Raw genomic sequence first — 27725 nt, 5'->3', positions numbered from 1 at the left:
CTCATTTCAGAATAAGAAAGGGAAGGAATAGGACAAAACCTGAATGATACAGAAAGTTGTAGAAGGTTTATAAAAAGAAATTTTATGTTAAGTGGTTGGTCAAAGCTGGTAAAGGTTGGACGGATTTACTTGTAAGGTTTCTTTTTTTAATGAGCTTTAGTATCAATAACACTTGAATGCAAAACTAGAGTTTGGCTTTTCCTCTATTAAAACAACAAAGTTTTATTGGGTTATTGGTCTACTCTTAATGAGACATCACAAAGGTTTTTATTTACCTTTTAAGTAATCTGCCTAGGAAACAAAGACTCTTTGTGTTATTAGAATAATTTCCTGTGCTTTATGTGGACCTTTATTATGTCCTTGACTAAGAGAACTAAGTCTTCTTGCTTTTAAAAGAGCTAAGGTTTGATTGTTTTTACAACCATGTCACCTCCTATAGTTACTTTTAGATTCTTTATTGTTACTTTGATTAAATAGGTAACTAGGTACTTTTTCATAGTGACTTGTGGTCCTATAAAATCAGGTGTTCAAACTTTTTAAGGTGTTTGACAACCTTTGGTACTTTGTCTTCCTCAAATCGAATCCTAAATAAAAGCTTGATCCTGAATTGATTTTCCAGAGAGCCCCCTTGGAAAATCTCAAAGGATTTGTTCTTTTACCTTGTAAAAGAAAGATATCAGAAATTAATAGATGTGTGAAGACCTAAATGTAAGGCCAGACACTATCAAACTCTTAGAGGAAAACATAGGAAGAACACTATGACACAAATCACAGTAAGATCCTTTTTGACCCACCTCCTAGAGAAATGGAAATAAAAACAAAAATAAACCAATGGGACCTAATGAAACTTAAAAGCTTTTGCACAGCAAAGGAAACCATACACAAGATGAAAAGACAACCTTCAGAATGGGAGAAAATATTTGCTAATGAAGCAACTGACAAAGGATTAATCTCCAAAATTTACAAGCAGCTCATGCAGCTCCACATCAAAAAACAAACAACCCAATCCAGAAATGGGCAGAAGACCTAAACAGACATTTCTCCAAAGAAGATACACAGATTGCCAACAAACACATGGAAGAATGCTCAACATCATTAATCGTTAGAGAAATGCAAATCAAAACTACAATGAGATATCATCTCACACCAGTCAGAATGGCCATCATCAAAAAATCTACAAACAATAAATGCTGGACAGGGTGTGGAGAAAAGGGAACCCTCTTGCACTGTTGGTGGGAACGTACATTGATACAGCCAGTATGGAAAACAGTATGGAGGTTCCTTAAAAAACTAAAAATAGAACTACCATATGACCCAGCAATCCCACTACTGGGCATATACCCAGAGAAAACCATAATTCAAAAAGATGTTCATTGCAAAATGTTCATTGCAGCTCTATTTACAATAGTCAGGACATGGAAGCAACCTAAGTGTCCATCAACAGATGAATGGATAAAGAAGATGCGGTACATATATACAATGGAATATTACTCAGCCATAAAAAGAAAAGAAATTGAGTTATTTGTAGTGAGGTGGATGGACCTAGAGTCTGTCATAGAGAGTGAAGTAAGTCAGAAAGAGAAAAACAAATACCATATGCTAACACATATATATGGACTCTTAAAAAAAAATGGTCATGAAGAACCTAGGGGCAAGATGGGAATAAAGACACAGACCAACTAGAGAATGGACTTGAGGATATGGGGAGGGGGAAGGGTAAGCTGGGACAAAGTGAGAGAGTGGCATGGACCTATATACACTACCAAACGTAAAATAGGTAGCTAGTGGGAAGCAGTCGCATAGCATGGGGAGATCAGCTTGGCGCTTTGTGACCACCTAGAGGGGTGGGATAGGGAGGGTGGGAGGGAGGGAGACGCAAGAGGGAAGACATATGGGGACATATGTATATGTATAACTGATTCACTTTGTTATAAAGCAGAAACTAACACACCATTGTAAAGCAATTATACTCCAATAAAGATGTTAAAAAAAAAAGAGAACAGAATGAACATAAGTACGGCACACCCATATGCAGCCACCAAACGAAATGAGGAAAAAAAAAATAGATGTGTGGAGTTGCATGAAAAGTACTGTCAAACAGGAACAGATGCTTAACTTTCCCTAGGTTATATTTGTATGGGCAAGTGTTATTAATATAAATATTTCAGGAATTATATGAAGTGCCTAGAAATTTGTCAATGTCTTTGCAGTCTGTATGTCCCAGTACTGCTTTGCCTGATATTAAATAAGAACAACATAATGTTACCAATATGCCAGTTATTATTTTAAAATGTAGTGTGCCACAGAAACAACCAAGTTTCCTTGTCAACTGAGTAATTTTTAAATGAACTCTCATAAGATCTTTAGCCACAGCCATTTAAGTCTTTTGTCATCCACAAATAGTTATTGCTTTACTCTGATGCTTTCCTGAAAGCTCTTGCAATCAGCTACAAGCCAGAAGGTTTGTCTTCAATAAAAGGAACTGTCTTGGAGACCCAGGGTAAAGGAACTATACCAGGTACTATGGAGGACAGTCTCTGGTGGCATTGTTTAAATAACTCTGAGATAATATCAGTGGACTGAGTAAGGATTTACAAAGCTCTCATGAGGAAGCTGATGGGTTCATGAAACTGCAAATCCAAGATCAAGCAGGACAAGAATTAATTACATGATACTAAATGAACTGATGAAGGATAATTATGTTTTTGTTTAAAATTTTGTTCCTGGATTTGGGGACTTCCCTGGTGGTTAAGAATCTGCCTTCCAATGCAGGGGATGTGGGTTCTATCCCTGGTCGGGGAACTAAGACCCCACATGCTGCAGGGCAACTAAGTCTGCGTGCTACAACTACTGAGCCAGTGTGCCCTGCAGCCCATGTGCCACAACTAGAGAGCCCACACACCGCAATGAAAGACCCCACGTACCACAACAAAGATCCTGAGTGCTGCAAGTGCAAGACCTAATGCAGCCAAATAATAAAACAAAAAACAAACAAACAACCAAAAAAAGAGAAGGCAGAGAAAGAGTGGAAGACAAGAAAAGAAACAAAGAACAAGGGCCGGGCTTCCCTGGTGGCACAGTGGTTGAGAATCTGCCTGCTAATGCAGGGGACACGGGTTTGAGCCCTGGTCTGGGAGGATCCCACATGCTGCGGAGCAACTAGGCCCGTGAGCCACAACTACTGAGCCTGCACCTCTGGAGCCTGTGCTCCACAATGAGAGGCCACAATAGTGAGAGGCTCGTGCACCGCGATGAAGAGTGGCCCCTGCTTGCCACAACTAGAGAAAGCCCTCACACAGAAACGGCGTAACACAGCAAAAATAAATAAATTAACTAATAAACTCCTACCCCCCAACATCTTCTTAAAAAAAAAAGAACAAGGGCAATGAATAGAACCAACAGTTACAAATAAGGGAAATATTGATTGAACTATACCACTAAAAAAATAATAAAATAAAATAAAATAAAATAAATTTCTGGATTTAAGGAACCACTTTCTTTTTCTCTTAAGCTATTTTTTAAGGTTTTTTTTTTTTTTTTTTTTAATTTATTTGGTTGCACTGGGTCTTAGCTACAGCAGGCAGGCTTCTTAGTTGCAGCTTGCCAGCTCCTTAGTTGTAGCATGAGAACTCTTAGTTGCGACATGCGTGTGGGATCTAGTTCCCTGACCAGGGATAGCACCCAGGCCCCCTGCATTGGGAGCTTGGTGTCTTAACCACTTTGCCACCAGGGAAGTCCCTCTTAAGCTATTTTTAACTTACAACAATTTAGTAAATTATACTTTTTTATAGTTTTTCATTTCTGGTTTATTGAAGTATAGTTGATTTACAATATTTTATTAGTTCAGGTTTACAACAGTGATTCAATATTTTTATAGATTATACTCCATTTAAAGTTGTTACCAAGTAATGACTATATTTCTCCATGTTATACAATATATCCTTGTTACTTAAACACAATTCGTAGTCTTAATCCCATACCCCTATCTTGCCCCTCCCTACTTCCCTCTCCTCACTGGTAAACACTAGTTTAAATTATACTTTTATAAACAGAAGTGAAATATTTATATTTTTCTCTCTGTCTGATCCCTCCAGAAATCAGAAACTCTTATTTAGTATTCTCATTCTCATGACAATATAGTTGTTTTCATAGGTTTAATAAGAATCTGTCCTCCTTGTAATAGAACATAACTGGAAACATTGGTTATATGACCAAGGCTTTGACTAAAATGTCATATTTGAGAATGATGTGTATAGAATCTAATATGACCAGACAGTTTCAAGGAAATAGGTTGATTTATGGAGCTAATGCTTACAAATCCCTCTTGGGTACCTAGTGCCTGGCTTACAGGTTTCCCAGCATTACAAGTGAGTAAAGAAGGATCTTTTGGGGGACCTTGAGAAGAGGGAAATTCACCCAAATCTATAGGTATTGCAAGTGAAATCTGGTGGTGAGTTCTTGGCTTGGCATCCTAGCCTTGAGAAGCTTTTAAAAGTCCAATTTAAGCCTCCTCAAAATTCCAGCAAAGCAGGCTTTCTGCTCCTCCCCAGTCAATACTGCATTTTCTTCTGCAGTGCCAGCATGTTCCTGAGTCACAGTGATGAAGCTCAGAGAAAAGAGATTTGGCCATATTGGGTACCTGGTCACCAGCGTTCCTTTTAAGTCTGGCAAAATGGATATGGTCACCATCAATGATCCCTTCACTGACCTCAACTATATAGTCCACATTTCCAGTATGATTCTGCCCATAGCAGCAAGTTCAATGGTTTAATGGCACAATCCCATTAGCTTTAAAAACCCTATAGAACCTTCCATATTTTCCCATTGAAGCCCTGACTAACCCTCCCCCACCCCTTTGATTAAGTTGGTACATACATCTTTACTCCTGGCTATTCAGTGAGTTACTCACCACTACAGAGTACTCCTGCACGTGTAATTAACTTTTCTCCTGTTAATCTGTTTACTGTCAGTTAATTTGCACGTGCCTGACCACTTGGACCTGAGTTGATAGAGGAAAAGTTTTTCTTTCCAACAAATGCTTTTATATCAAACTAGAGAGAAATGAAAATAAATTAATCAAGCAGCTAGAATAGGAAGAACAAAACAAGGCCAAATTAAGGGAAAGGAGGTCATAGGATTAAAAGCAGATATTAATAAATTCAAAAAGAAATAAACCCACAAACTTGATAGATAAATTGAAAAGCAAGTTCTTTGAAAAAGCCAATCAAGCAAAAGAAACTTAAAAAAAAAAAGAAAGAAAGAAAGGTTAAAAAGCAAAGACAACCTTAGGGAGAAGAAAGAGCTATAACCAGCTATAGCAGAGAATAAATTGTAGGTAGAGCTCCAGTCTGGGCCCTTGGAAGCTGGGTGCATGCAGTTTGCAAGCATGCTAGTTAGAGGCTACAGCAGAGCCTGACTGGGTGAAGTCTATTTTGGTTGCAAGGAGAGTCTGGAACCATTTCCTTGACATGAACCATGTAGCAGCAATTATGAGGCTGAAGCTGGATCAGGCACAGATGTGCTGACACTCTGAGAAACCAAGCGTGTCATTAATCCGGGGAGACAGCAACAGCACCTGTGGTGGGAAGTCAAGCTGAATCTCCTAGATGGGGTTAAAATAGGACCAGCAAATTGAAGTTGCTGATTCCAAGTGAGAATCAAGATAGAGCCAAACAGAGAGGTCAGGAATAAAGGAGTTATTATAGATCTCTGCACAGGCTGGGGTAAGCGAAAATAATTTTCATTTTTTACCTACAAGAGTCACTTTAATCAAGTGATCCAAGTGACACACAGCAGCAGTGGAACAGGCTGAAAATGTGTAACACCAGAGAGGATGCAATGAGAACCCATCTCTCCCACCATAGTCCTGACAAATGTGCACAACGTGAATCCCATCATGAGAAACATCAGACAAACACAAACTGAAGCAAATTCTACAAAATTAGGGGCTGATAACCTTCAAAAGTGTTTAGGTCATGAAAGTTAAGGGAAGACAGGAACTGCTCCAAAATGAAAGATAATATGACAACTAAATGCAGCTTGTCATTCTGGACTGGACATTTTTGCTAGGAAGGACATTATTGGAACAAATGGAGAAACTTGAATGAGGTCTGGGATTGTGGATTAGATGGTAGTAACACATTCAAGTTAATTGCTTGACTTTGATGGATGTTTGAGGCTCACTGAAGTAGTGACTACTACACTCACTGAAGTAGTCACAGGTGAGTCAGCATCATGTCAGCAACTCACTTGCAAATGGTTCAGGAAGGAAAAAAGGTACCTGCAACTTCTCTGTAAAGTTAAGAGTTTTTCATATTAAAAAAAAACAACAGAGAAATGAAAGAAAAACATTGCCTTAGTGTCACTTCTGTGACTAGGTCCATGTTGTCATTTTCTTAGACAGTTTTACCCACACTTCAATTCACATTGCATTTATTTTTTTCACGTAAGATTATATCGTACCCATTTCCCTTCACTGTCTGTAAACTTTTTAAAGGCTACTGAACAGCTATACAGTGAATACTCACAAGTTTAGCCATACCTCTCTTAAGGGAGATTTGGGTTTTTTAATTTGTCTGTTTATTTGGATATTTTCTGTTCATTCATTTTTAGTATTAAGTTTAGGGAAAAGTCTTGAATGTGTATCTTTTTACAGATTCAGGATTATTTCCTCAGACTTGCTACAGCTGAGGTCAAAGAATATGAGTACTTAATGGATTCTGGTAACCATTTCTGGACTGTATTCCAGAAGTACAACCTTCACAGCTGTCAGAAACCGAGGACTAGTTGCCAAGCTTCTTGCCTAGAACCAAGCATCTTAATTACAACACATATTTATAACTTAGTAGGCAACAGCAGGTAGAAAAAGGTCTTGGGTTTTAACGTGCATTTTAGTTTTATGGAAGCTGAATATTTTCCCACACTTATTATGAATAATTTTTTGTATAGTTGGTTTTATGATTTACTTATGTTTCTCTTTTCTCTAAAATATTTTATGTAGATTGAAATCAGCACTCAATAAAAAAAGACAAGTCTTTTTCCACACGGAGTTGGAGACATAATATATAGAGAGCTGAAATAACTTTCTAGGCCCAAGATGGAGCCACTCCTGCCCAGGGTGGGGATGGGGGCATGCCAGGTCAGCAAACGAAAACTTGGGTCACTTTCGTGTCCCGGTAAATGCAACATGACCAGAAATGCAGCCGATCCTTCAGTCAATCCCCAACCACCAACCCAACCCTGGACCTTCTCACCCCAAACAAGGGTGGCTGCAGGACCCTGGCCAATCAGGTATTTTCTCTTCCTTGTTCTTTATTCTTTATCCTATAAAAGCTTCCTGCTTTCTCACCCATTTTGTAGTTCTCTGAAAAGAGACTGTCTACTTCATGAAGTGTTAAATAAAGTTTGTTTATATCACCTAAATTGTCTTCTTTAATCATTTTAACTATATATATATATATATATATATATATATACTGTTATACACATATGTGTTTGTGTATGTATATATACATATACAAACATACCCACTGGAGATACATATATTTGTAGATCCACAACTGTACACTAATCATTTTTTAACCTTCGTATACTAAATGATGCTTTTCTAGAAATATCTAATTTCCTAAAATTGATTCAAAAGAAATAGAAAATCTGAATGTGTGAGTAACCTTGAGGGGAAATGGAACATCGTGAAACATGAACCTGAAGTTGGAACCAGCGTCCAAGGTGACTGTCCCGCGTCTTCCACTGAGTGAGCCCACGTGCCCCTGGAAGTCTGAAAACGCCCAAAGCCAGAGCACTATGCAGTGGAGAAAAGGCTTGCAACCCCGTAATGAAATTAACCGGCTTCATGTTGGGCTTAGAATTGATATGTTTTCCTTTGTTGCCAAGTGCAAAGACTGATTTTTAGCAATTACCTCTTCAGTTGCTTGGCTTGCTTGGATTAAACTTGCTCCCTGATATTTTAAGAGTCCTCAAAACCCCTGTGTAAACAGAAACAGAACTCACAGTGACCCAAGTGCAATGGGTGCAGCCCACCAACAGCCAATTTAATCAAGGGGGAATTCAGAGTATTCATCACAAGCGATTGATTTTCAAGAGAAAAGTCAGCAGGATCAAACAGCCTGTTGTGATGAAAACCCTCTGAATCACCCCTACCACCGTATTTTCTAGCAACTAACTCCTGACTCCATATAGTGTAAGAGTCAAATTACTATAATTATCCTGCAACACAAGTGTCATATCAACATTATTTTAAACATGGATTTTTTGCATAATCTTTCATTATTATCATTCAGTCTCCCATTTGGAAATATAAAACAACAACAAAGTGCGATCTACCCCCAAAAGAAGAAACGTCACCAGAGAGAACAAATAAAAGGGCTATTTACATGTGAATGTACTAAGAGAGGTGTGTTTTACAGTCAAATACACTCTTGAAATTCATTAAATGCCTTCTCCCCTGCTTCATAAATATGGGCAAAAGACACATCGCCTACTGAGAAAATAATCCCAGTACATAATGATCATAACGAATATAAATAACGCCACTTTTCTTTCAAAGACCTCCAGGTCCTAATATATACAAATGCATTTGTATTTTGACCACTGAGAAACGAATCTGCTTGGTGGCGAGCGCAGCAGAATCATCACTTAACCAGTGGCTCCCAGTGCTGAGGAGAGTAGGAACGTGGCTCTCAGTCATCCTGCTCTCTGCGTAATAACGGAGTCTTCAGAGGGTACCCTCATTTGTTGCTGCTGTTTTTAAAGGCATTCAATAGGGCTTAGAAACCAGTATCTGAATGAAGGTGGAAAATCAACACTAGGTTTTATTAAATAATCAAAAGGCTTCCGGGGCAATGACCCTGACAAGACTGGTTTCAAGTCTGGATGGCCTCCTTCCTGGTATGTTACCAGCCCAAGGGTTCCACCCAGGGAACCCATGCAAGAGTTTATACTGTTGATGAAGTAAAAATTCGTATTCTAAGGCAAGTCATGGAAAATTTAAACATAAACATTTTTCTCTGCCCCTTGTTCTCCTCTCTCCCCTCTTCTGTGTATCTGCGTTGTGTATCAACATTATGCATGGGCCAGACCTCCCCATTGGCGGAAGTACCTGCTCAACCATAAAGAGCAACATTCTCCCGGCAACCAAAAGACAACTCCTTACAAGGTAATATTCCTTCCTGACCTTGTAAGGGATCACAATGACCCACCAATTTGTACTTAAAGATCTGGATTGTGCAAACTATCTACATCATTTAATGCACAGCCCTCTGTCTCAAAAACCTGTGTAATTGTGCTTTGACCTCTCAGGGGTGAAACAGTTCTCAGAGCTTTCTGAGAGGTTGTTCCCGGGTTATAATCCTCAGTTTGGCTCCAATAAAATTTCCCGTTTCTTTCTTAGATTGACTGATTAATTTTTCATTGACACCACCAACCTTGGAGATAATCATGTCAGCCTGGGCATAAGCCTGGAATTATTTATTTGTTTTGTCAACATCTTTAACAAAGCGCTAGAACTCACATAGTTACTTCTAGAAAACCAAAGTTGGCAAGAGTGGCTAAAGTTTTAGAAGAATGCAATTTTGTTACCTTCATATACTAAAAAGACATTTGGTGGTTAAGAAAAAAAGATGAAATTTAAATTGTGACAAATATGAGTCAGTATATCAGGCTTTCATGAGCATTAAGTAGAAGGGACCTTGTTGCCATGATTGGCATTATTACCATACAGCCTTAACCACAGGGCTCCAGAGAACCGCTAACACAGGATTCTAGGTGTTAGACATTGAATCGTGTCCCCACAAAACTCGTGTTTAACTCCCACCCCCTGATACCTCAGAACGTAACTAAATTTGGAGAAAGGGCCTTTAAAGAGATAAAGTAATACGAGGTCAGATGGCTGGGCCCTTAAGCCAATGTGACTGGTGTCCTCATAAGAAGAGGAGATTAGGACACAGACAGGAACAAAAGGGAAAACCACGTGAAGACAGGAAAAGAATCTACAAGCCATGGAGAGAGACCTCAGAAGAAACCAACCCTGCTGACACCTTGGTCTCAGATTTCTATATTTCCAGAACTGTGAGAAAATGAATTTCTGTTGTTTAAGCCCCCTGGTCTGTGGTACTCTGTTAAAACAGCCTGAGCAAACGTATACAGAGTCCTAGTGGGTCATTAGTTCAATAACTACAAAACAATACCAGGTGGTAAATACATGGTCTGAGATACAGAATGCAAACCTCTTGGCAGAAATACTGCTATGCTCTGTAGATGAGTGTTTCATCCACATTTGGAATCCAAGTTAAAAGAAAAATAAACTAAAGCAGAAAGCCACCCAGGCAAATAAAATCTAACCTTAGGAAGAGAGGCTAGAAGACCTGGGCTGTCACTATTTGATAAATCAGACTCGGTTTAGCTGTTGTTTCTTAGCCCTGCCATCTTTGTTCCAGACATTTCCTTGCCCTGCAGAGGAGAGATCCTGAGGTAAGAAGCAAGTGTAAGTTCCATGAAAGAAATTTAAACAAGACACAAAGAAACATTTCCTGACAGCAAGAGTGATTTTCTTTCATTTAAAAGGCAACATTGGGGGAGACGGCTTAAAGATGGCGGAAGAGTAAGACGCGGAGATCTCCTTCCTCCTCACAGAGACATCAGACATACATCTACACGTGGAGCTTCTCCTGTAGAGCACCCACCGAACGCTGGCAGAGGACCTCGGACCTCCAAAAAGGCAAGAAACTCCCCACATATCTGGGTAGGGCAAAAGAAAAAAGAATAAACAGGGACAAAAGAATAGGGACGGGACCTACGCCAGTGGGAGGGAGCCGAGAAGGAGGAAAGACTCCCACACACTAGAGGCCCCTTCGCGGGCGGAGACTGCGGGCGCCGGAGGGGGAAGCTCCGGAGCCGCGGAGGACAGCTCAGCCACAGGGGTGCGGAGGGCAAAGCGGAGAGATTCCCGCAGAGGATCGGTGCCGACCGGCACTCACCAGCCCGAGAGGCTTGTCTGCTCGCCCGCTGGGGCGGGCGGGGCCGGGAGCTGAGGCTCGGGCTTCAGTCGGATCCCGGGGAAAGGGCTGGAGTTGGCAGAGTGAAGACAGCTTGAAGGGGGCTAGTGCACCACGGCTGGCCGGGAGGGAGTTCGGGAGAAGTCTGGAGCTGCCGAAGAGGCAAGAGACCTTTTCCTCCCTCTTTGCTGCCTGGGCGCGAGGAGAGGGGATTAAGTGCGCCGCTTAAAGGAGCTCCAGAAGCGGGCGCGGAGCTGAGACAAGAGACTTTTTCTTGCCTCTTTGCTTCCTCGGGTGTGAGGTGAGGGGATTAAGAGCACCGCGTAGAGGAGCTCCAGAAACGGGCGCGAGCCGCGGCTGTCGGCACGGACAGTAGAGACGGGTGTCGGACGCTAAGGTTGCTGCTGCCACCACCAAGAGGCCTGTGTGTGAGCACAGGTCACTCTCCACACCGGCCCTCCCGGGAGCCCGTGCAGTCCGCCACTGCCGGGGTCCCGGGATCCAGGGACAGCTTCCCCGGGAGAACGCACGGCGCGCCTTGGGCCTGTGCAGCGTCACGTCGGCCTCTGACGTCGCGGACTCACCCCGCCCCCGTGCCACTCCCTCCCCCCAGCCTGAGTGAGCTGGAGCCCCCGAATCAACTGCTCCTTTAACATCGTCCTGTCTGAGCGAAGGGCAGTCGCCCTCGGACAACCTACACGCAGAGGCGGGACCAAGTCCAAAGCTGAACCCCAGGAGCTGTGCGAACAGAGAGGAGAGGGGGAGATCTCTCCCAACAGCCTCAGAAGCGGCGGAATAAAGCTCCACAATCAACTTGAAGTGCCCTGCATCTGTTGAAAACCTGAATAGACAACGAATCATCCCAAGTTGAGGAGGTGGACTTTGGGAGCAAGATATACTATTATTTTCCCCTTTTTTTTTCTTTTTGTGGGTGTGTATGTGTGTGCTGCTGTGTGAGATTTTGTCTGTATAGCTTTGCTTGCACCATTTGTCCTAGGGTTAGACCGACCCATTTTTCTGTTTTTTGTTTTTGTTTTTTGTTTTTATTTGTTTGTTTTGTTTTGTTTTTTTGTTTTTTAAAAGGAAATTTTTCTTCGTAATAATTATTTTTTATTTTAATAACTATACTTTATACTACTCTGTCTTCTCCCTTTCTTTCTTCCTTTCTTCCCTCCTTCCCTCCTTTCTTCCTTCCTTCCCCCTTCTTTCCTCCCTTCCTCTCTTCCTTCCTCCCTTTCTTCCTCTGCACCTTCCGTCCTTGCTTTCTTGCTTCCTTCCTTCATTTCTTCCTTCCTTTCTTCCTTCCTTCCCTCCCTCCCTCCTTCCTTCCTTTTCTTTCCTCTCTATTTATTCTACCTTTTATTTTGAGCCGTGTGGATTAAAGGTTCTTGGCGCCCCAGCCAGGCACCAGGGCGGTGTCCCTGAGGTGGGAGAACCAACCTCAAGACACTAGTCCACAAGAGACCTCCGAGCTCCACGTAATATCAGACGGCGAAAATCTCCCAGAGACCTCCATCCCAACACCAAGACCCAGCTTCACTCAAGGACCAGCAAAGAACAGTGCTGGACACCCTATCCCCAACAAAGAGCAAGACAGGTCTACAGCCCCATCCATTAGCAGAGAGACTGCCTAAAATCATAATAAGGTTACCAACATCCCCAAACACACCACCAGACGAGGACCTGCCCACCAGAAGGACAAGATCCAGCCTCATCCACCAGAACAGAGGCACTAGTCCCCCCAACCAGGGAATATACTCAACCCACTGAACCAACCTTAGCCACTGGGGACAGCCACCAAAAACAACAGGAACTACGAACCTGCAGCGTGCAAAAAGGAGACCTCAAACACAGTAAGATAAGCGAAATGAGAAGACAGAAAAACACACAACAGATGAAGGAGCAAGATAAAAACACACCAGACCTAACAGATGAAGAGGTAATAGCCAATCTACCTGAAAGAGAATTTAGAATAATGATGGTGAAGATGATGCAAAATCTTGGAAATAGAATAGACAATTTGCAAGAAACAGTTAACAGGGACCTAGAAGAAATAAAGAGGAAGCAAGCAACGATGAGCAACACAATAAATGAAATTAAAAATACTCTAGATGGGATCAATAGCAGAATAACTGAGGCAGAAGGACGGATAAGTGACCTGGAAGATAAAATAGTGGAAATAACTACTGCAGAGCAGAAGAAAGAAAAAAGAATGAAAAGAACTGAGGACAGTCTCAGAGACCTCTGGGACAACATTAAACGCACCAACATTCGAATTATAGGGGTCCCAGAAGAAGAAGAGAAAAAGAAAGGGACTGAGAAAATATTTGAAGAGATTATAGTTGAAAACTTCCCTAATATAGGAAAGGAAATAGTCAATCAAGTCCAGGAAGCACAGAGAGTTCCATACAGGATAAACCCAAAGAGAAACACGCCACGACACATAATAATCAAACTGTCAAAAATTAAATACAAAGAAAACATATTAAAAGCAGCAAGGGAAAAACAACAAATAACACACAAGGGAATCCCCATAAGATTAACATCTGATCTTTCAGCAGAAACTCTACAAGCCAGAAGGGAGTGGCAGGACATATTTAAAGTGATGAAGGAAAAAAACCTACAACCAAGATTACTCTACCCAGCAAGGATCTCATTCAGATTTGATGGAGAAATTAAAACCTTTACAGACAAGCAAAAACTGAGAGAGTTCAGCACCACCAAACCAGCTCTACAACAAATCCTAAAGGAACTTCTCTAGGCAAGAAACACAAGAGAAGGAAAAGACCTACAAGAACAACCCGAAACAAGTAAATGGTAATAGGAACATACATATCGATAATTACCTTAAATGTAAATGGATTAAATGCTCCCACCAAAAGACACAGACTGGCTGAATGGATACAAAAACAAGACCCATATATATGCTGTCTACAAGAGACCCACTTCAGACCTAGGGACACATACAGACTGAAAGTAAGGGGATGGAAAAAGATATTCCATGCAAATGGAAATCAGAAGAAAGCTGGAGTAGCAATTCTCATATCAGACAAAATAGACTTTAAAATAAAGACTATTACAAGAGACAAAGAAGGACACTACATAATGATCAAGGGATCGATCCATGAAGAAGATATAACAATTGTAAATATTTATGCACCCAACATAGGAGCACCTCAATACATAAGGCAAATACTAACAGCCTTAAAAGGGGAAATCGACAGCAACACAATTATAATGGGGGACTTTAACACCCCACTTTCACCAATGGACAGATCATCCAAAATGAAAATAAATAAGGAAACACAAGCTTTAAATGATACATTACACAAGATGGACTTAATTGATATTTATAGGACATTCCATCCAAAAACAACAGAATACACATTTTTCTCAAGTGCTCATGGAACATTCTCCAGGATTGATCATATATTGGGTCACAAATCTAGCCTTGGCAAATTTAAGAAAATTGAAATCGTATCAAGTATCTTTTCCGACCACAACGCTATGAGACTAAATATCAATTATAGGAAAAGATCTGTAAAAAATACAAACACATGGAGGCTAAACAATACACTACTTAATAATGAAGTGATCACTGAAGAAATCAAAGAGGAAATCAAAAAATACTTAGAAACAAATGACAATGGAGACACAACGACCCAAAACCTATGGGATACAGCAAAAGCAGTTCTAAGAGGCAAGTTTATAGCAATACAATCATACCTTAAGAAACAGGAAACATCTCGAATAAACAACCTAACTTTGCACTTAAAGCAATTAGAGAAAGAAGAACAAAAAACCCCCAAATTTAGCAGAAGGAAAGAAATCATAAAGATCAGATCAGAAATAAATGAAAAAGAAGTGAAGGAAACAATAGCAAAGATCAATAAAACTAAAAGCTGGTTCTTTGAGAAGATAAATAAAATTGATAAACCATTAGCCAGACTCATCAAGAATAAAAGGGAGAAGACTCAAATCAATAGAATTAGAAATGAAAAAGGAGATATAACAACTGACACTGCAGAAATACAAAAGATTATTAGAGATTACTACAAGCAACTGTATGCCAATAAAATGGACAACCTGGAAGAAATGGACAAATTCTTAGAAATGCACAACCTGCCGAGACTGAACCAGGAAGAAATAGAAAATATGAACAGACCAATCACAAGCACTGAAATTGAAACTGTGATTAAAAATCTTCCAGCAAACAAAAGTCCAGGACCAGATGGCTTCACAGGCGAATTCTATCAAACATTTAGAGAAGAGCTAACACCTATCCTTCTCAAACTCTTCCAACAGATAGCAGAGGGAGGAACACTCCCAAACTCATTCTATGAGGCCAACATCACCCTGATACCAAAACCAGACAAAGACGTCACAAAGAAAGAAAACTACAGGCCAATATCACTGATGAACATAGATGTAAAAATCCTCAACAAAATATTAGCAAACAGAATCCAACAGCACATTAAAAGGATCATACACCATGATCAAGTGGGGTTTATCCCAGGAATGCAAGGATTCTTCAATATACGCAAATCAATCAATGTGATACACCATATCAACAAACTGAAGGAGAAAAACCATATGATCATCTCAATAGATGCAGAGAAAGCTTTTGACAAAATTCAACACTCATTTATGATAAAAACCTTGCAGAAAGTGGGCATAGAGGGAACTTTCCTCAACATAATAAAGGCCATATATGACAAACCCACAGCTAGCATCGTTCTCAATGGTGAAAAACTGAAACCATTTCCACTAAGATCAGGAACAAGACAAGGTTGCCCACTCTCACCACTCTTATTCAACATAGTTTTGGAAGTTCTAGCCACAGCAATCAGAGAAGAAAAAGAAATAAAAGGAATCCAAATAGGAAAAGAAGAAGTAAAGCTGTCACTGTTTGCAGATGACATGATACTATACATAGAGAATCCTAAGGATGCTACCAGAAAACTACTAGAGCTAATCAATGAATTTGGTAAAGTTGCAGGATACAAAATTAATGCACAGAAATCTCTGGCATTCTTATACACTAATGATGAAAAATCTGAGAGTGAAATTAAGAAAACGCTCCCATTTACCATTGCAACAAAAAGAATAAAATATCTAGGAATAAACCTACCTAAGGAGACAAAAGACTTGTATGCAGAAAACTATAAGACACTGATGAAAGAAATTAAAGATGATACAAATAGGTGGAGAAATATACCATGTTCTTGGATTGGAAGAATCAACATTGTGAAAATGACTATACTACCCAAAGCAATCTACCGATTCAATGCAATCCCTATCAAATTACCACTGGCATTTTTTACAGAACTAGAACAAAAAATCTCACAATTTGTATGGAATCACAAAAGACCCCGAATAGCCAAAGCAATCTTGAGAACGAGAAATGGAGCTGGAGGAATTAGGCTCCCTGACTTCAGACTCTACTACAAGGCTACAGTAATCAAGACAATATGGTACTGGCACAAAAACAGAAATATAGATCAATGGAACAGGATAGAGAGCCCAGAGATAAACCCACACACATATGGTCACCTTATCTTTGATAAAGGAGGGAAGGATATACAGTGGAGAAAAGACAGCCTCTTCAATAAGTGGTGCTGGGAAAACTGGACAGCTACATGTAAAAGTATGAAATTAGAACAATCCCTAACACCACACACAAAAATAAACTCAAAATGGGTTAAAGACCTAAATGTAAGGCCAGACACTATCAAACTCTTAGAGGAAAACATAGGCAGAACACTATACGACATAAATCACAGCAAGATCCTTTTTGACCCATCTCCTAGAGAAATGGAAATAAAAACACAAATAAACAAATGGGACCTAATGAAACTTAAAAGCTTTTGCACAGCAAAGGATACCATAAACAAGACCAAAAGACAACCCTCAGAATGGGAGAAAATATTTGCAAATGAAGCAACTGACAAAGGATTAATATCCAAAATTTATAAGCAACTCATGCAGCTCAATAACAAAAAAACAAACAACCCAATCCAAAAATGGGCAGAAGAACTAAATAGACATTTCTCCAAAGAAGATATACAGATTGCTAACAAACACATGAAAGAATGCTCAACCTCATTAATCATTAGAGAAATGCAAATTAAAACTACAATGAGATATCATCTCACACCGGTCAGATTGGCCATCATCAAAAACTCTAGAAACAATAAATGCTGGAGAGGGTGTGGAGAAAAGGGAACCCTCTTGCACTGCTGGTGGGAATGTAAATTGATACAGCCGCTATGGAGAACAGTATGGAGGTTCCTTAAAAAACTACAAATAGAACTACCATACGACCCAGCAATCCCACTACTGGGAATATACCCTGAGAAAACTATAATTCAGAAAGACTCATGTACCAAAATGTTCATTGCAGCTCTATTTACAATAGCCAGGACATGGAAGCAACCTAAGTGTCCATCAACAGATGAATGGATAAAGAAGATGTGGCACATATATACAATGGAATATTACTCAGCCATAAAAAGAAATGAAACTGAGTTATTTATAATGAGGTGGATGGACCTGGAGTCTGTCATACAGAGTGAAGTAAGTCAGAAGGAGAAAAACAAATACCGTATGCTAACACATATATATGGACTCTAAGGGAAAAAAATGTCATGAAGAGGTTAGTGGTAGGATGGGAATAAAACACAGACTTACTCGAGCATGGACTTGAGGATATGGGGAGGGGGAGGGGTGGGCTGTGACGAAGTGGGGGAGTGGCAGGGACATATATACACTATCAAATGTAAATTAGATAGCTAGTGGGAAGTAGCCGCATAGCACAGGGAGATCACCTCTGTGCTTTGTGACCACCTAGAGGGATGGGATAGGGAGGGTGGGAGAGAGGGTGATGCAAGAGGGAGGAGATGTGGGAGCATGTGTGTATGTATAACTGATTTAGTTTGTTGTAGAGGGAAAACTAACACACTATTGTAAAACAATTATACTCCAATAAAGATGTTAAAAAAAAAAAAAAAAAAAAGGCAACATTGGGGGGCTTCCCTGGTGGCGCAGTGGTTGAGAATCCGCCTGCCGATGCAGGGGACGCGGGTTCGTGCCCCGGTCCGGGAAGATCCCACATGCCGCGGAGCGGCTGGGCCCGTGAGCCATGGCCGCTGAGCCTGCGCGTCCGGAGCCTGCGCTCCGCAACGGGAGAGGCCACAACAGTGAGAGGCCCGCGTACCACAAAAAACAAACAAACAAAAACAAATAAAAGGCAACATTGCTATGTTTTTGGATGGAGATGTTATGAAAATTATATTTCAAAGGGCCTTTTTTTTTTTTTTTTGGTGCTAGGCGGGCCTCTCACTGTTGTGGCCTCTCCCATTGCGGAGCATAGGCTCCAGAGGCGCAGGCTCAGCGGCCATGGCTCACGGGCCCAGCCGCTCCGCGGCATGTGGGATCCTCCCTGATCACGGCACGAACCCATGTCCCCTGCATCGGCAGGTGGATCCACTGCGCCACCAGGGAAGCCCTCAAAGGGCCTTTTAACTGTAGAGTAAGGGACTTGCCTGGTGGTGCAGTGTTTGAGAATCCGCCTGCGATGCAGGGGACACGGGTTCAAGCCCTGGTCTGGGAAGATCCCACATGCCACAGAGCAACAAAGTCCGTGCGCCACAACTACTGAGCCTGCACTCTAGAGCCCACGAGCCACCACTACTGAGCCTGTGCGCCTAGAGCCTGCACTCCGCAACAAAAAGAAGCCACTACAATGAGAAGCCCTCGCACCACTACAAAGAGTAGCCACCGCTCATCACAGCTAGAGAAAGCCCACATGCAGCAACAAAGACCCAAGCAGCTAAGAATAAATAAATAAATAAACTTTAAAAAATTTAAAAATAATAAAATAAATGTAGAGTAAGCAGCACTTTTCTTGGGTGGGTTGGTTATAAGGAGCTGCCCTGGATATTCTTCGGGACACCCATGATTCTGTTGTATGAAATTGTATTTCTCCTTGCCAAGGGCACATCGAGGTCACAGAGACTCTGTGTGGTGGGCCCCATGTACGTACTGAGATGCACCTTTCAGGGCTCTTTCAAAACCAAGACTCCCACTCCCCAGGTCACACCAGCCGATGTGAATAACAAAAGTTTTGTCTTTCACTTGTTTTCAGTTTTTAAATTTTAACTGGTAAATGTGTCGATGCCAATACAGCTGTGGAAATGCAGGCTGTGCCCTATTTTGCCTTCTGCGTCATCAAGAAAATTGCCAGCTCACTCTGGTTCCAAAGTCTTTATTGTGATGATGCAGTCAACAAAAGACAGCCTGATTTGCAGTCTCTGGGCAGGGCCAGTGGTGGAGCCAACTGGAAAAAAAAATATTGTCTTGAGCCATTGTATTGTCGCTGAAGGAAAATATTCATAAACTGCCAGCATACGGTCGCCGCTGCGTGTTCACTAAGCTTTCAGACTTGCCATTTGAGGGCTCTTAGATTTCATTTAGTACAATCTCCCACACAAGCAGAAAGCCCTTTCCTGAGCAGCTATGACTCTTTATGAATTCTTCCAATATTTGGGGAACTTGCTACTTCTAAACTAGGTACTCCGCTTAATAAAAAATAAACTTTTACTAGATTTTCCTTATACTGGGACAAAATCTGCATCCTATGAGGCAGGAGATACATAGGGCCCCAGGCTGAGCAGCTGGAGTTTGTCCCCTGTGGACAGAAACTCCAAGATAGAGATAATAGCAGGAGGCTAATAGCAGAGGATGAGCCCCGCCCAGATAAGAGACAGAGACCACATATTTCTCATTCTCGAGGTCAAGGAGAATTTCTGGACTATACATGTGCAGAATGCCTCCTTGGAGGTCAAAAGGGGAGTGATATCAACCTACCCATAGGCCTCTCCACTAGAATCCGTCTTGACTAAGAGATGTGCACGCACACATGGGAGGACCCTGAGATAAACCAAATATGGACTCAGAACCAGGCAAAGCAAGATGATTGAAACCCAGAAGAAATGCCCCATGTAAGTGATTTAAACTACCACCCTCTCTCTCAGTCTGCCTGTGTATCTATTCACACGTACTCTCTTTCCTCCTAATAAACACTTTGTTTTACTACTTTCCGTCTTTGTGGGAATTCATTTCTGCAAAGCCGAAGGGGCAGGGCCTTGTCACTGGATATTGGTCTAGTGGCTACGATTCAGCGTTCTCACTGCTGTGGCCCAACCTTGATTCCCGGTCAGGGAACTGAAATCCTGCTTCAAGACGCTGCAGGCCGAGGCCACCCGAGATCACCTTGACTTTGTTCACTTTGGTTCCAGTTTAGTCCCAAGGTTTAGTAGACAAAAACCCAAATTTACAAGTGTGTGTAATAACTAGTATATGAAGAATAGGTGATTAAAAAAATGGGATCACTTAAAAATTATTCAAGTAAAATGCAAAATGAATGTGTATGGTTACACTTTTTAGATCCAATGGAAATTTCTGATACAGCGGAAATGATGAGACAGCAAGGCAATCACAATGTGTGCAGTAGCTAGAGAAGGGGGACCACTGTGTGAGCTCAGGAATGTCGAGCTGTGACGTTGTTATTCTGCTTGGAAGGGTGGAGGTTCATGTGAAATTGCAAGTCTCACGGCTGATGGGAAAAGAGCAGACCTTGAGTCCAGGATTTGAGAACAAGAGTTCATTTGGGAGGTGACTCCAGGAAGCACAGTAGGGTGGCGAGGAAGAGAGAATGGGAAAGGAAGGCAACTAACAAAACACATGTCATCACACGGATCACCAGCTGGAGGTGATCCTGGAGGAATGTTGAGAAACAGCAAAAAACTCGTGTCTCAGAGCTATCCCACCCGAGGGGTGAGGGAGCTGGGGTACTTATACTCTGACTCCTGTCAGTTGTGTGTAAATAAATGTTTTCACAGCTGGTGGGAAAAGACTAGACCAACAGTGTCTTGGGGTGTGTTCTCTCAGAGGCACAGTCTGAGTCAAGGATTCAAGCACAACTGTTTACTTGGGAGTTGGTGGAGAAAATAGCGGTAGGGGTGGCAGGGACAAGAAATAGGGAAGCAGAGGTTGCTTCTGGAGTGTCAATGTCCTGGCACTTCCAGCCTGCCTCTGGAGCAGGGCTGAGTGGCCTCACATGGTTCTGGCAAATCCCACAGACACAGAGGTGGAGATTCCAAGATGGAAGTTGTCCAAAGCACTCGTGTGCACGTGCATACACACAGACGTCACCTAGAACTCCTAAAAGTGATAACTCATTAAATTACTCATTGAAATGAAAAAATTGATCATGTGTTTGTGTAGTAGACCCACCATTGGAGTTTTCAATCGCAGCCATTCTAGATAAGAAGTCACCTTGCCAAGCCGAAGCCTCAGTTGGGTTCTGGGTCAGCCCCTGTTGAGCTGTAACACCTTTTGGGAGTGTGGGCAGGTGTAACCTTTCCTAGCCCTCCTATATCAAGTTATGAGGATAAAATGAGATGATATATACAAAAATCCTTTGAAAAGTAAAAAGCATAAACAAAATTGAAGGCATAGGGCATAATGGTGTGTGCCCACTGAAACAAGCATTTTAGTTCATATTTTAGAGAAATTATACTTCCTTTAACTTGAGACTTTCATCAGAAAAAAAAATGGACAGCAGATCATAGGACATTTCAGATTTTCTCTGGAGCCTCATTCTTTGCTGCTGTTGATGGGAAGACCGCAGCAAAATGTGCTGATGACTCTTTTCTTAGATATAATGAGCTGCTGATGATTTGTGAATCCATCCCTGAGTTATTTGGAAGTCTACAGTAGTGCTCCCTAGTGACAACTTCATAATCACCTTTGCATCAGTGAACATAAAGCTGGATTTTCAAAAATAAACAAGGCACACAAAATAACAAGAGAAGTTTTCCTATCTCCTTTACTTACCATCCTGTTCTAGATCAACTAATTTTAAGTAAAAATATTAAAGGTGGTAGAGAGAAGACAGACTTCTTTCAGCTTCCATATCTCTGGGGCTTTTTGCTAGACAGAGATACTAGATAGATTATGTGTGTTTTGAAGTCCAGGGTTCAGCCTAAATTTTGAATTTTGTTCCTGCCCATAAAGTTTCTAAGATAGGAACTTCCCAGTCATACTATGTAACCTCAGAGCCACTCAGAAACACACTGGAAAAGACTATATCTTTTCAACTTATTTTTAATAATGACAACAGTCACAGGGGGAGGAAAAACGACTTCAATTTTTTCAGAACTTACTCTGTGTTTGGCACAGAGCTAAGGACATCGTGTAGATTCTGACGTTTAATCCTCCCAACAACTCTTTGGGTTCCATACTATTTTTATCTCCATCTTAGACATGAGAAAACTGAGCCATAAAACTTATTTAATGCTGCCTTCAAGAAGAATTTATATTGTATTGACACATTCAAAAGCGACAATGATAACTTTTTGTTCAGGACTGTCTCATGCTGAAAAGTCCTTCAGAACTCTCCTGTGTCTCTGCTGAGAAGCAAGGGCAAGCCAGCCTTCACCATTAGACAATAAAGACCTCAAAGCTCTCTTTCGGGAAGAGCACTGTCATCAGAACAAAAGGGAACCACCTCTCCAGCTTCAGCTCTGCAAGCTCTTTGTAACGACTGTGAACATTCAGACAAGCTCCCTGCACTTGGTTTCCCGTCCAGCGGATAAGATCTGCCAAACCCACACTTGCCGTTGTTTAGATCAACACGTCTTCCGCTTGTCAATCATGCCCCCAACACGCTCCTCTTCCTGTTTTTTCTTTTTCTTTTTTTTTTTTTTTTCCAGTATGCGGGCCTCTCACTGTTGTGGCCTCTCCCGTTGTGGAGCACAGGCTCTGGATGCGTAGGCTCAGCGGCCACGGCTTACCGGCCCAGCCGCTCTGCGGCATGTGGGATCTTCCCGTACCGGGGCACGAACCCACGTCCCCTGCATCGGCAGGCGGACTCTCAACCACTGCGCCACCAGGGTAGCCCCTCTTCCTGTTTTTTGATTAGTCTTGGTATAATCTCTCAGACACAAGAAAGCAGAGCAATTCAAAATGCCCCGATTTTAACCTGGGAAGACTCAACTTGGTGAAAGGCCAATCACAAAGTGATAATAATGACCGCTTGAGATGATGGTCCATGCTGACTGAGTGCTAACTTTGCCCGAGACACTGAATAAAGCCCTGGACATGAGAGATCTCGGCGAGACCCCACGTGGGAGGTATTACTACTATTCCTATTGTACGAATGAGGAAACCCACGTTTGGAGAAGTGAATTTACACACTCTCCTTGCATCTGCCTGATTTAAGAACCAAAACACTTAACCTCAAAGATACTCATGGATGCGGGAAGACCTCATTAAATCACCAAAGTTTGAGATGACCTAGTTTCATTTGGTGAAAATCCTAATGCAGACATTATTTTAGAATCAGTGCAAGTAATAACTACTTGCAATAGACCTGTATTACATAATAATTTGTTGAAGACATAAACACAGAAGCTCTAACTGCTGGGATTAAAACTTAAAGGCATGTATGAAAAAGAATATATATGTATATATATACACATATATGTATAACTGAATCACTTTGTTGTACACCTGAAACTAACACAACATTGTAAATCAGCTATATATTTCAATTTTAAAAAAATTTTAAAAAGAACAAAAAAGACTTAATATAATTTCTCAAGTTCTTGACTTGAAAAATTCACTCATCGTATTCTTCAGGTTTTGTGTTGTACGTGTGTGTCTGAGTAAAATCCTGAAATGCTATCAATTATTTCCCCACTGCTTACCTCTAACAATGAACATCCTGAAGGTAGACGTTCTGAATTCAGGAAACCTTCAGTGGCAAGGCTGCAGTGCACCCTTGACTCCCTGTGCTCACAGATACATGCACAAGGATGAGATGGACCAGGAACTATTCCTGAAAGGGGACTGGAGACAGAGCTATAGTAGGTGCCACCTAATTCCAGCACTTAGCCAAGAGCACCGCACAGCATGTAAAGCCTGAATTCCTGACACGCTCCTGTGATGGCCACTGTACCTGAACTTCCTTGAACGCTTAGCTCTTGGGGTGGCTCCAGGACGTCATCGGGATGCGGGGTGCAGAGTCCGTGGAAGGGCCTCAAGTCAAAGCACTCATGCAGGAGCTGCATGTTCACTCTCGAGCACACGCTCATGAGCCCAACAGCTACACCTTCCACCTGAAACGTCCAAAACATCTCATGACTGTCCAACCTCAGGTGAATGCTCATCATGAAACTCCCAGGAGCCCCAGCCCATAGGCATCCGGAGATGTCTGAGGGAGGGAGCAGCCCTAGTGTCCAGAGCAATGCATGGCATACAGGACAGGCTCAAAAAACGATGCCGTGGACGACCGCTGTGGGCAATCCCAGAGGAGGGTATATAACTTAGGAAGGCCACCAGGATGTTCTTTAGGGGAAACTCTTTGGAACTTTGCCCAGACAACGCCCCTGCCTGCCCCATATCCTTTTATTTCCCCACCGCAAGCCCAGCCCTCCCATCCACTCTCCTCCCCTCCACAATGCGGTTCTCAGGAAGACTGGCCATTGTTCCAGTGGCCATCTGGTTGACCCCCAGTTCAGAGAAAGTTCACGGTCGTTTGCTCCTCATCAGGTAGGAATGCTTCGATTTTCTTAAACTCATTTATTTGTTTGACTGGATGGTCTCATGGGGAGGAGATGTGAGGAAGGAGGTTTGGTGGGAAGCTTTGAGTGAAGTAAACTCATTGCACCTGTTCACCAGATGTGTCTGACCTACAACTGCATCACCTCCCAGCATCCTACCTGATTCTGAACCTCTTGCAATGGGCCTCATCGTTTTAGGCCTTTGATGAGGAATACATAAGTGGGAAGATGAGGGTGACAGTGTAACATAATATTCAGTCTTCATCCCTCACTCCTGGCACAAAGCTCCTAAAACACTTGTAATTTCCTGAGATGAGCATCTTTTGTTTTTCATAACTAAGTCCCTTTCAATCACACCTGAGTTTACACTAAAGAGGTGACTTTCGGAGCATGGGAGCTAGTTACCAGAGGAATCAACCTTGTGATTAGAGGGTTGGATCTTTCAGCCCCGTCCCCTCGACCTCTGGGAAGGGGAAGGGGGATGGAGATTGAGTTCAACCACCAGTGGCCAATGATTTAATCAGTCGTTAATGGAACCACCAGAGAAACCCCTAAATGATGGGGTTTGGGATCTTCCAGGCTGGTGAACACACTGAGGTGCTGGGCAGTGGCGAGCCCAGAGAGGGCATGGAAGCTCCTCACCCCATCCTCCCCACCTCCCCCCATGCACTTCTTCCATTTGGGCTGTTCCTGAATTGTATCCTTTACAATGAATCGAGGATGGCAAGTAAAGTGTTCTCCTGAGTTCTGGGAGCCCTTTCCAGCAGATTGTCACACCCAAGGAGGGGGTCATGGGAAACGCCGATTTATAGTAAGTCAGTTGAAAGTACAGGTGACAAGCTGAGTCTTGTGACTGGCATCTGACAGAGGCAGGGGACAGTCTTGTGGGCCTGAGTCCTTAAACTGTAGGGCCTGTGCTAAGTCTGGGCAGTGTCAGAAGTGAATCAAACTGCAGGACACCCAGCTGGTGTCTAGGAAGCTGGAGAGTTGGCTGGTATGGGAAAAATGCAACACATTTGGGGTCATAAGTATTGCGAGTAGAGGAAACAACTTATCTTTTGTGAGTAACTAGCTGAGCTGAGCCTATTACTGGTACTGAAATATTATAAATTAACAATGAATTTTAATTCTATCAAATTTTAATACCACATTGAGAGATGACTGTGATTGAAATTCTTAATTATGTTCCATCAGTAATTCTGTATTCCATTCTTCTCTGCAAGGAAAGTATTTTAAAAGAGGCGAGAGAGAATGCAGAGTTCTTAGGTTAACCTTATTTGGTGGTAATTATTTTGCGATTTGTACATAAATCAAAATGTTAGGTTGGACACCTTATACACTGTTATGTGTCAATTATATCTCAATAAAACTGGGAAAAAAGGAAAATAAATAAATTTTACATAAATAATTCCTTTGATCATTATGTGGGTTTTAAGCAAATTCTGGTGACTGATTTGACTCTAACAGCTCTTATAAGAAACCAGCATTTACTGGGGAGGTGCGATCCCACCAGAATTCAGACTTTATTTCTCGAGACAGCCATTCCATCCAGGAAGCAGAACGCAACAGGACTTCCCTGGTGGCGCAGTGGTTAAAAATCTGCCTGTCAGTGCAGGGGACATGGGTTCAATCCCTGGTCCGGGAAGATCCCAGATGCTGCGAAGCAACTAAGCCCATGTGCCACAACTACTGAGACTGCACTCTAGAGCCCACGAGCAACAACTACTGAGCCTGTGTGCCACAACTACTGAAGCCTGCACACCTAGAGCCTGTGCTCTGCAACAAGAGAAGCCACCGCTATGAGAAGCCCATGCACCACAACAAATAGTAGCCCCCGCTCGTCGCAACTAGAGAAAGCCCACGTGCAGCAACGAAGACCCAACACAGACAAAAATAAATAATTAAAAAAAAACCAAACTCAACAATCATCAGCATTCCCTGTTCCTAAGAAGGGAGCATCATTCCATAAATGCCCAGTCAGAGAAAATGGTTAATACTTTAACTTCCTAAAGTAGAGAAAGAAGCTACAACACTCCTTTAAACAACAGAGAAAAAAGTTAGGTATTAAACTGTTTGTTCTCAAATGTTCTCTTCTGGTTTAAAACCACTTGTTCTCAAAGATGTGTTTGAAAAGTAAAGACTCCCTGTACTTTCTCCCAAATACTGGAATACAAAAATAATTCTTAAAAATTAATTTTTTCCATGCATATTCATTTCTTTACACGCTCCCCAAAATACTAGCTGTAAAAGGCTGGATTTACACAGCTGTTTTATAAAGCCATTGACACTTTAATAAAAATCCAAAATATACATTTTAATTTTTTTCCCAAATAACAAGTGATTGTTTGTCTTGTTTGCACGCGTGAACAAAGGCTGCGTAGCCACAGTTGTCTGGCTTCTCTGTAATTTTAGGCCCAAGACTCAGCAGACGCTGATTAACCAATCCCTCTACCATATGTGCAGAGAGAGCCGGCCAGCCTCCCTCTCGGCAGGGAAAATTGGCATCCATCTTGGTTCACATGGAGATACCCTTCTCATCTAGAGCCACGCTGGCGCGATGCAACTTCCATGGCCTGAAATACCTTTTGCTGGCTTCATGGCGAGCTGTATGTGCATGATAAGAATGTATTATTTATAAGACCGCTGTTAGTAATGAGCTATTACACTAATGGCTTGTCATGTTTGGAATTTGATTTCAAATGGCACGGATCACACATTCTGATGAAAATGAGAAAAACACGTTTCACCATTAGGAACAAAGATTCCACGTTCTCCAATTCTGCAACCTGTTATATTCCCATCTTTCATCTCGGGACTGTGACAATTCACAAAAGTTAAGAATGATGGACTCAACAGAGCGAGGACGTATTGTGGAAGTGTCTGCTTTTTCCTTTGGGTTTCTTTGGGATGACCGTTCTGATTTGAGAAACACTGTTCTTAAATATGAATTTGTGGGAGTATTCAAATGCATCTGTGTGTGTGTGTGTGTGTGTGTGTGTGTGTGTGTGTGTGTGTGTGTGTGTGTGTTTTCTGGAAAAATAAATTGATTTGATGGACTTTTTTTCTTACTTGTACAGTGAAAAGG

At 41.8% G+C, this 27725-nt stretch overlaps 1 protein-coding gene across 5 annotated transcripts in view; it reads right to left on the bottom strand.

Moving 5' to 3' along the window:
- The window catches only part of CFAP61 (cilia and flagella associated protein 61), a 272631-nt gene that overhangs the window by 206760 nt on the left and 38146 nt on the right, over positions 1-27725 (bottom strand). For all 5 annotated transcript variants that reach the window (XM_067013791.1, XM_059038853.2, XM_067013793.1 and 2 more), the window contains exon 8: positions 24037-24196. In XM_067013791.1, the coding sequence (XP_066869892.1) occupies positions 24037-24196 (160 nt within the window). The remainder of the gene's footprint in view (positions 1-24036; positions 24197-27725) is intronic.

This window comes from Kogia breviceps, chromosome 14 (genome assembly GCF_026419965.1).
Source record: "Kogia breviceps isolate mKogBre1 chromosome 14, mKogBre1 haplotype 1, whole genome shotgun sequence".
In the NCBI taxonomy this organism is placed as follows: domain Eukaryota; kingdom Metazoa; phylum Chordata; class Mammalia; order Artiodactyla; family Physeteridae; genus Kogia; species Kogia breviceps.
The sequence above is the reverse complement of the archived record's forward strand: the minus strand, read 5'-3'. Positions and strand labels throughout refer to the sequence as shown.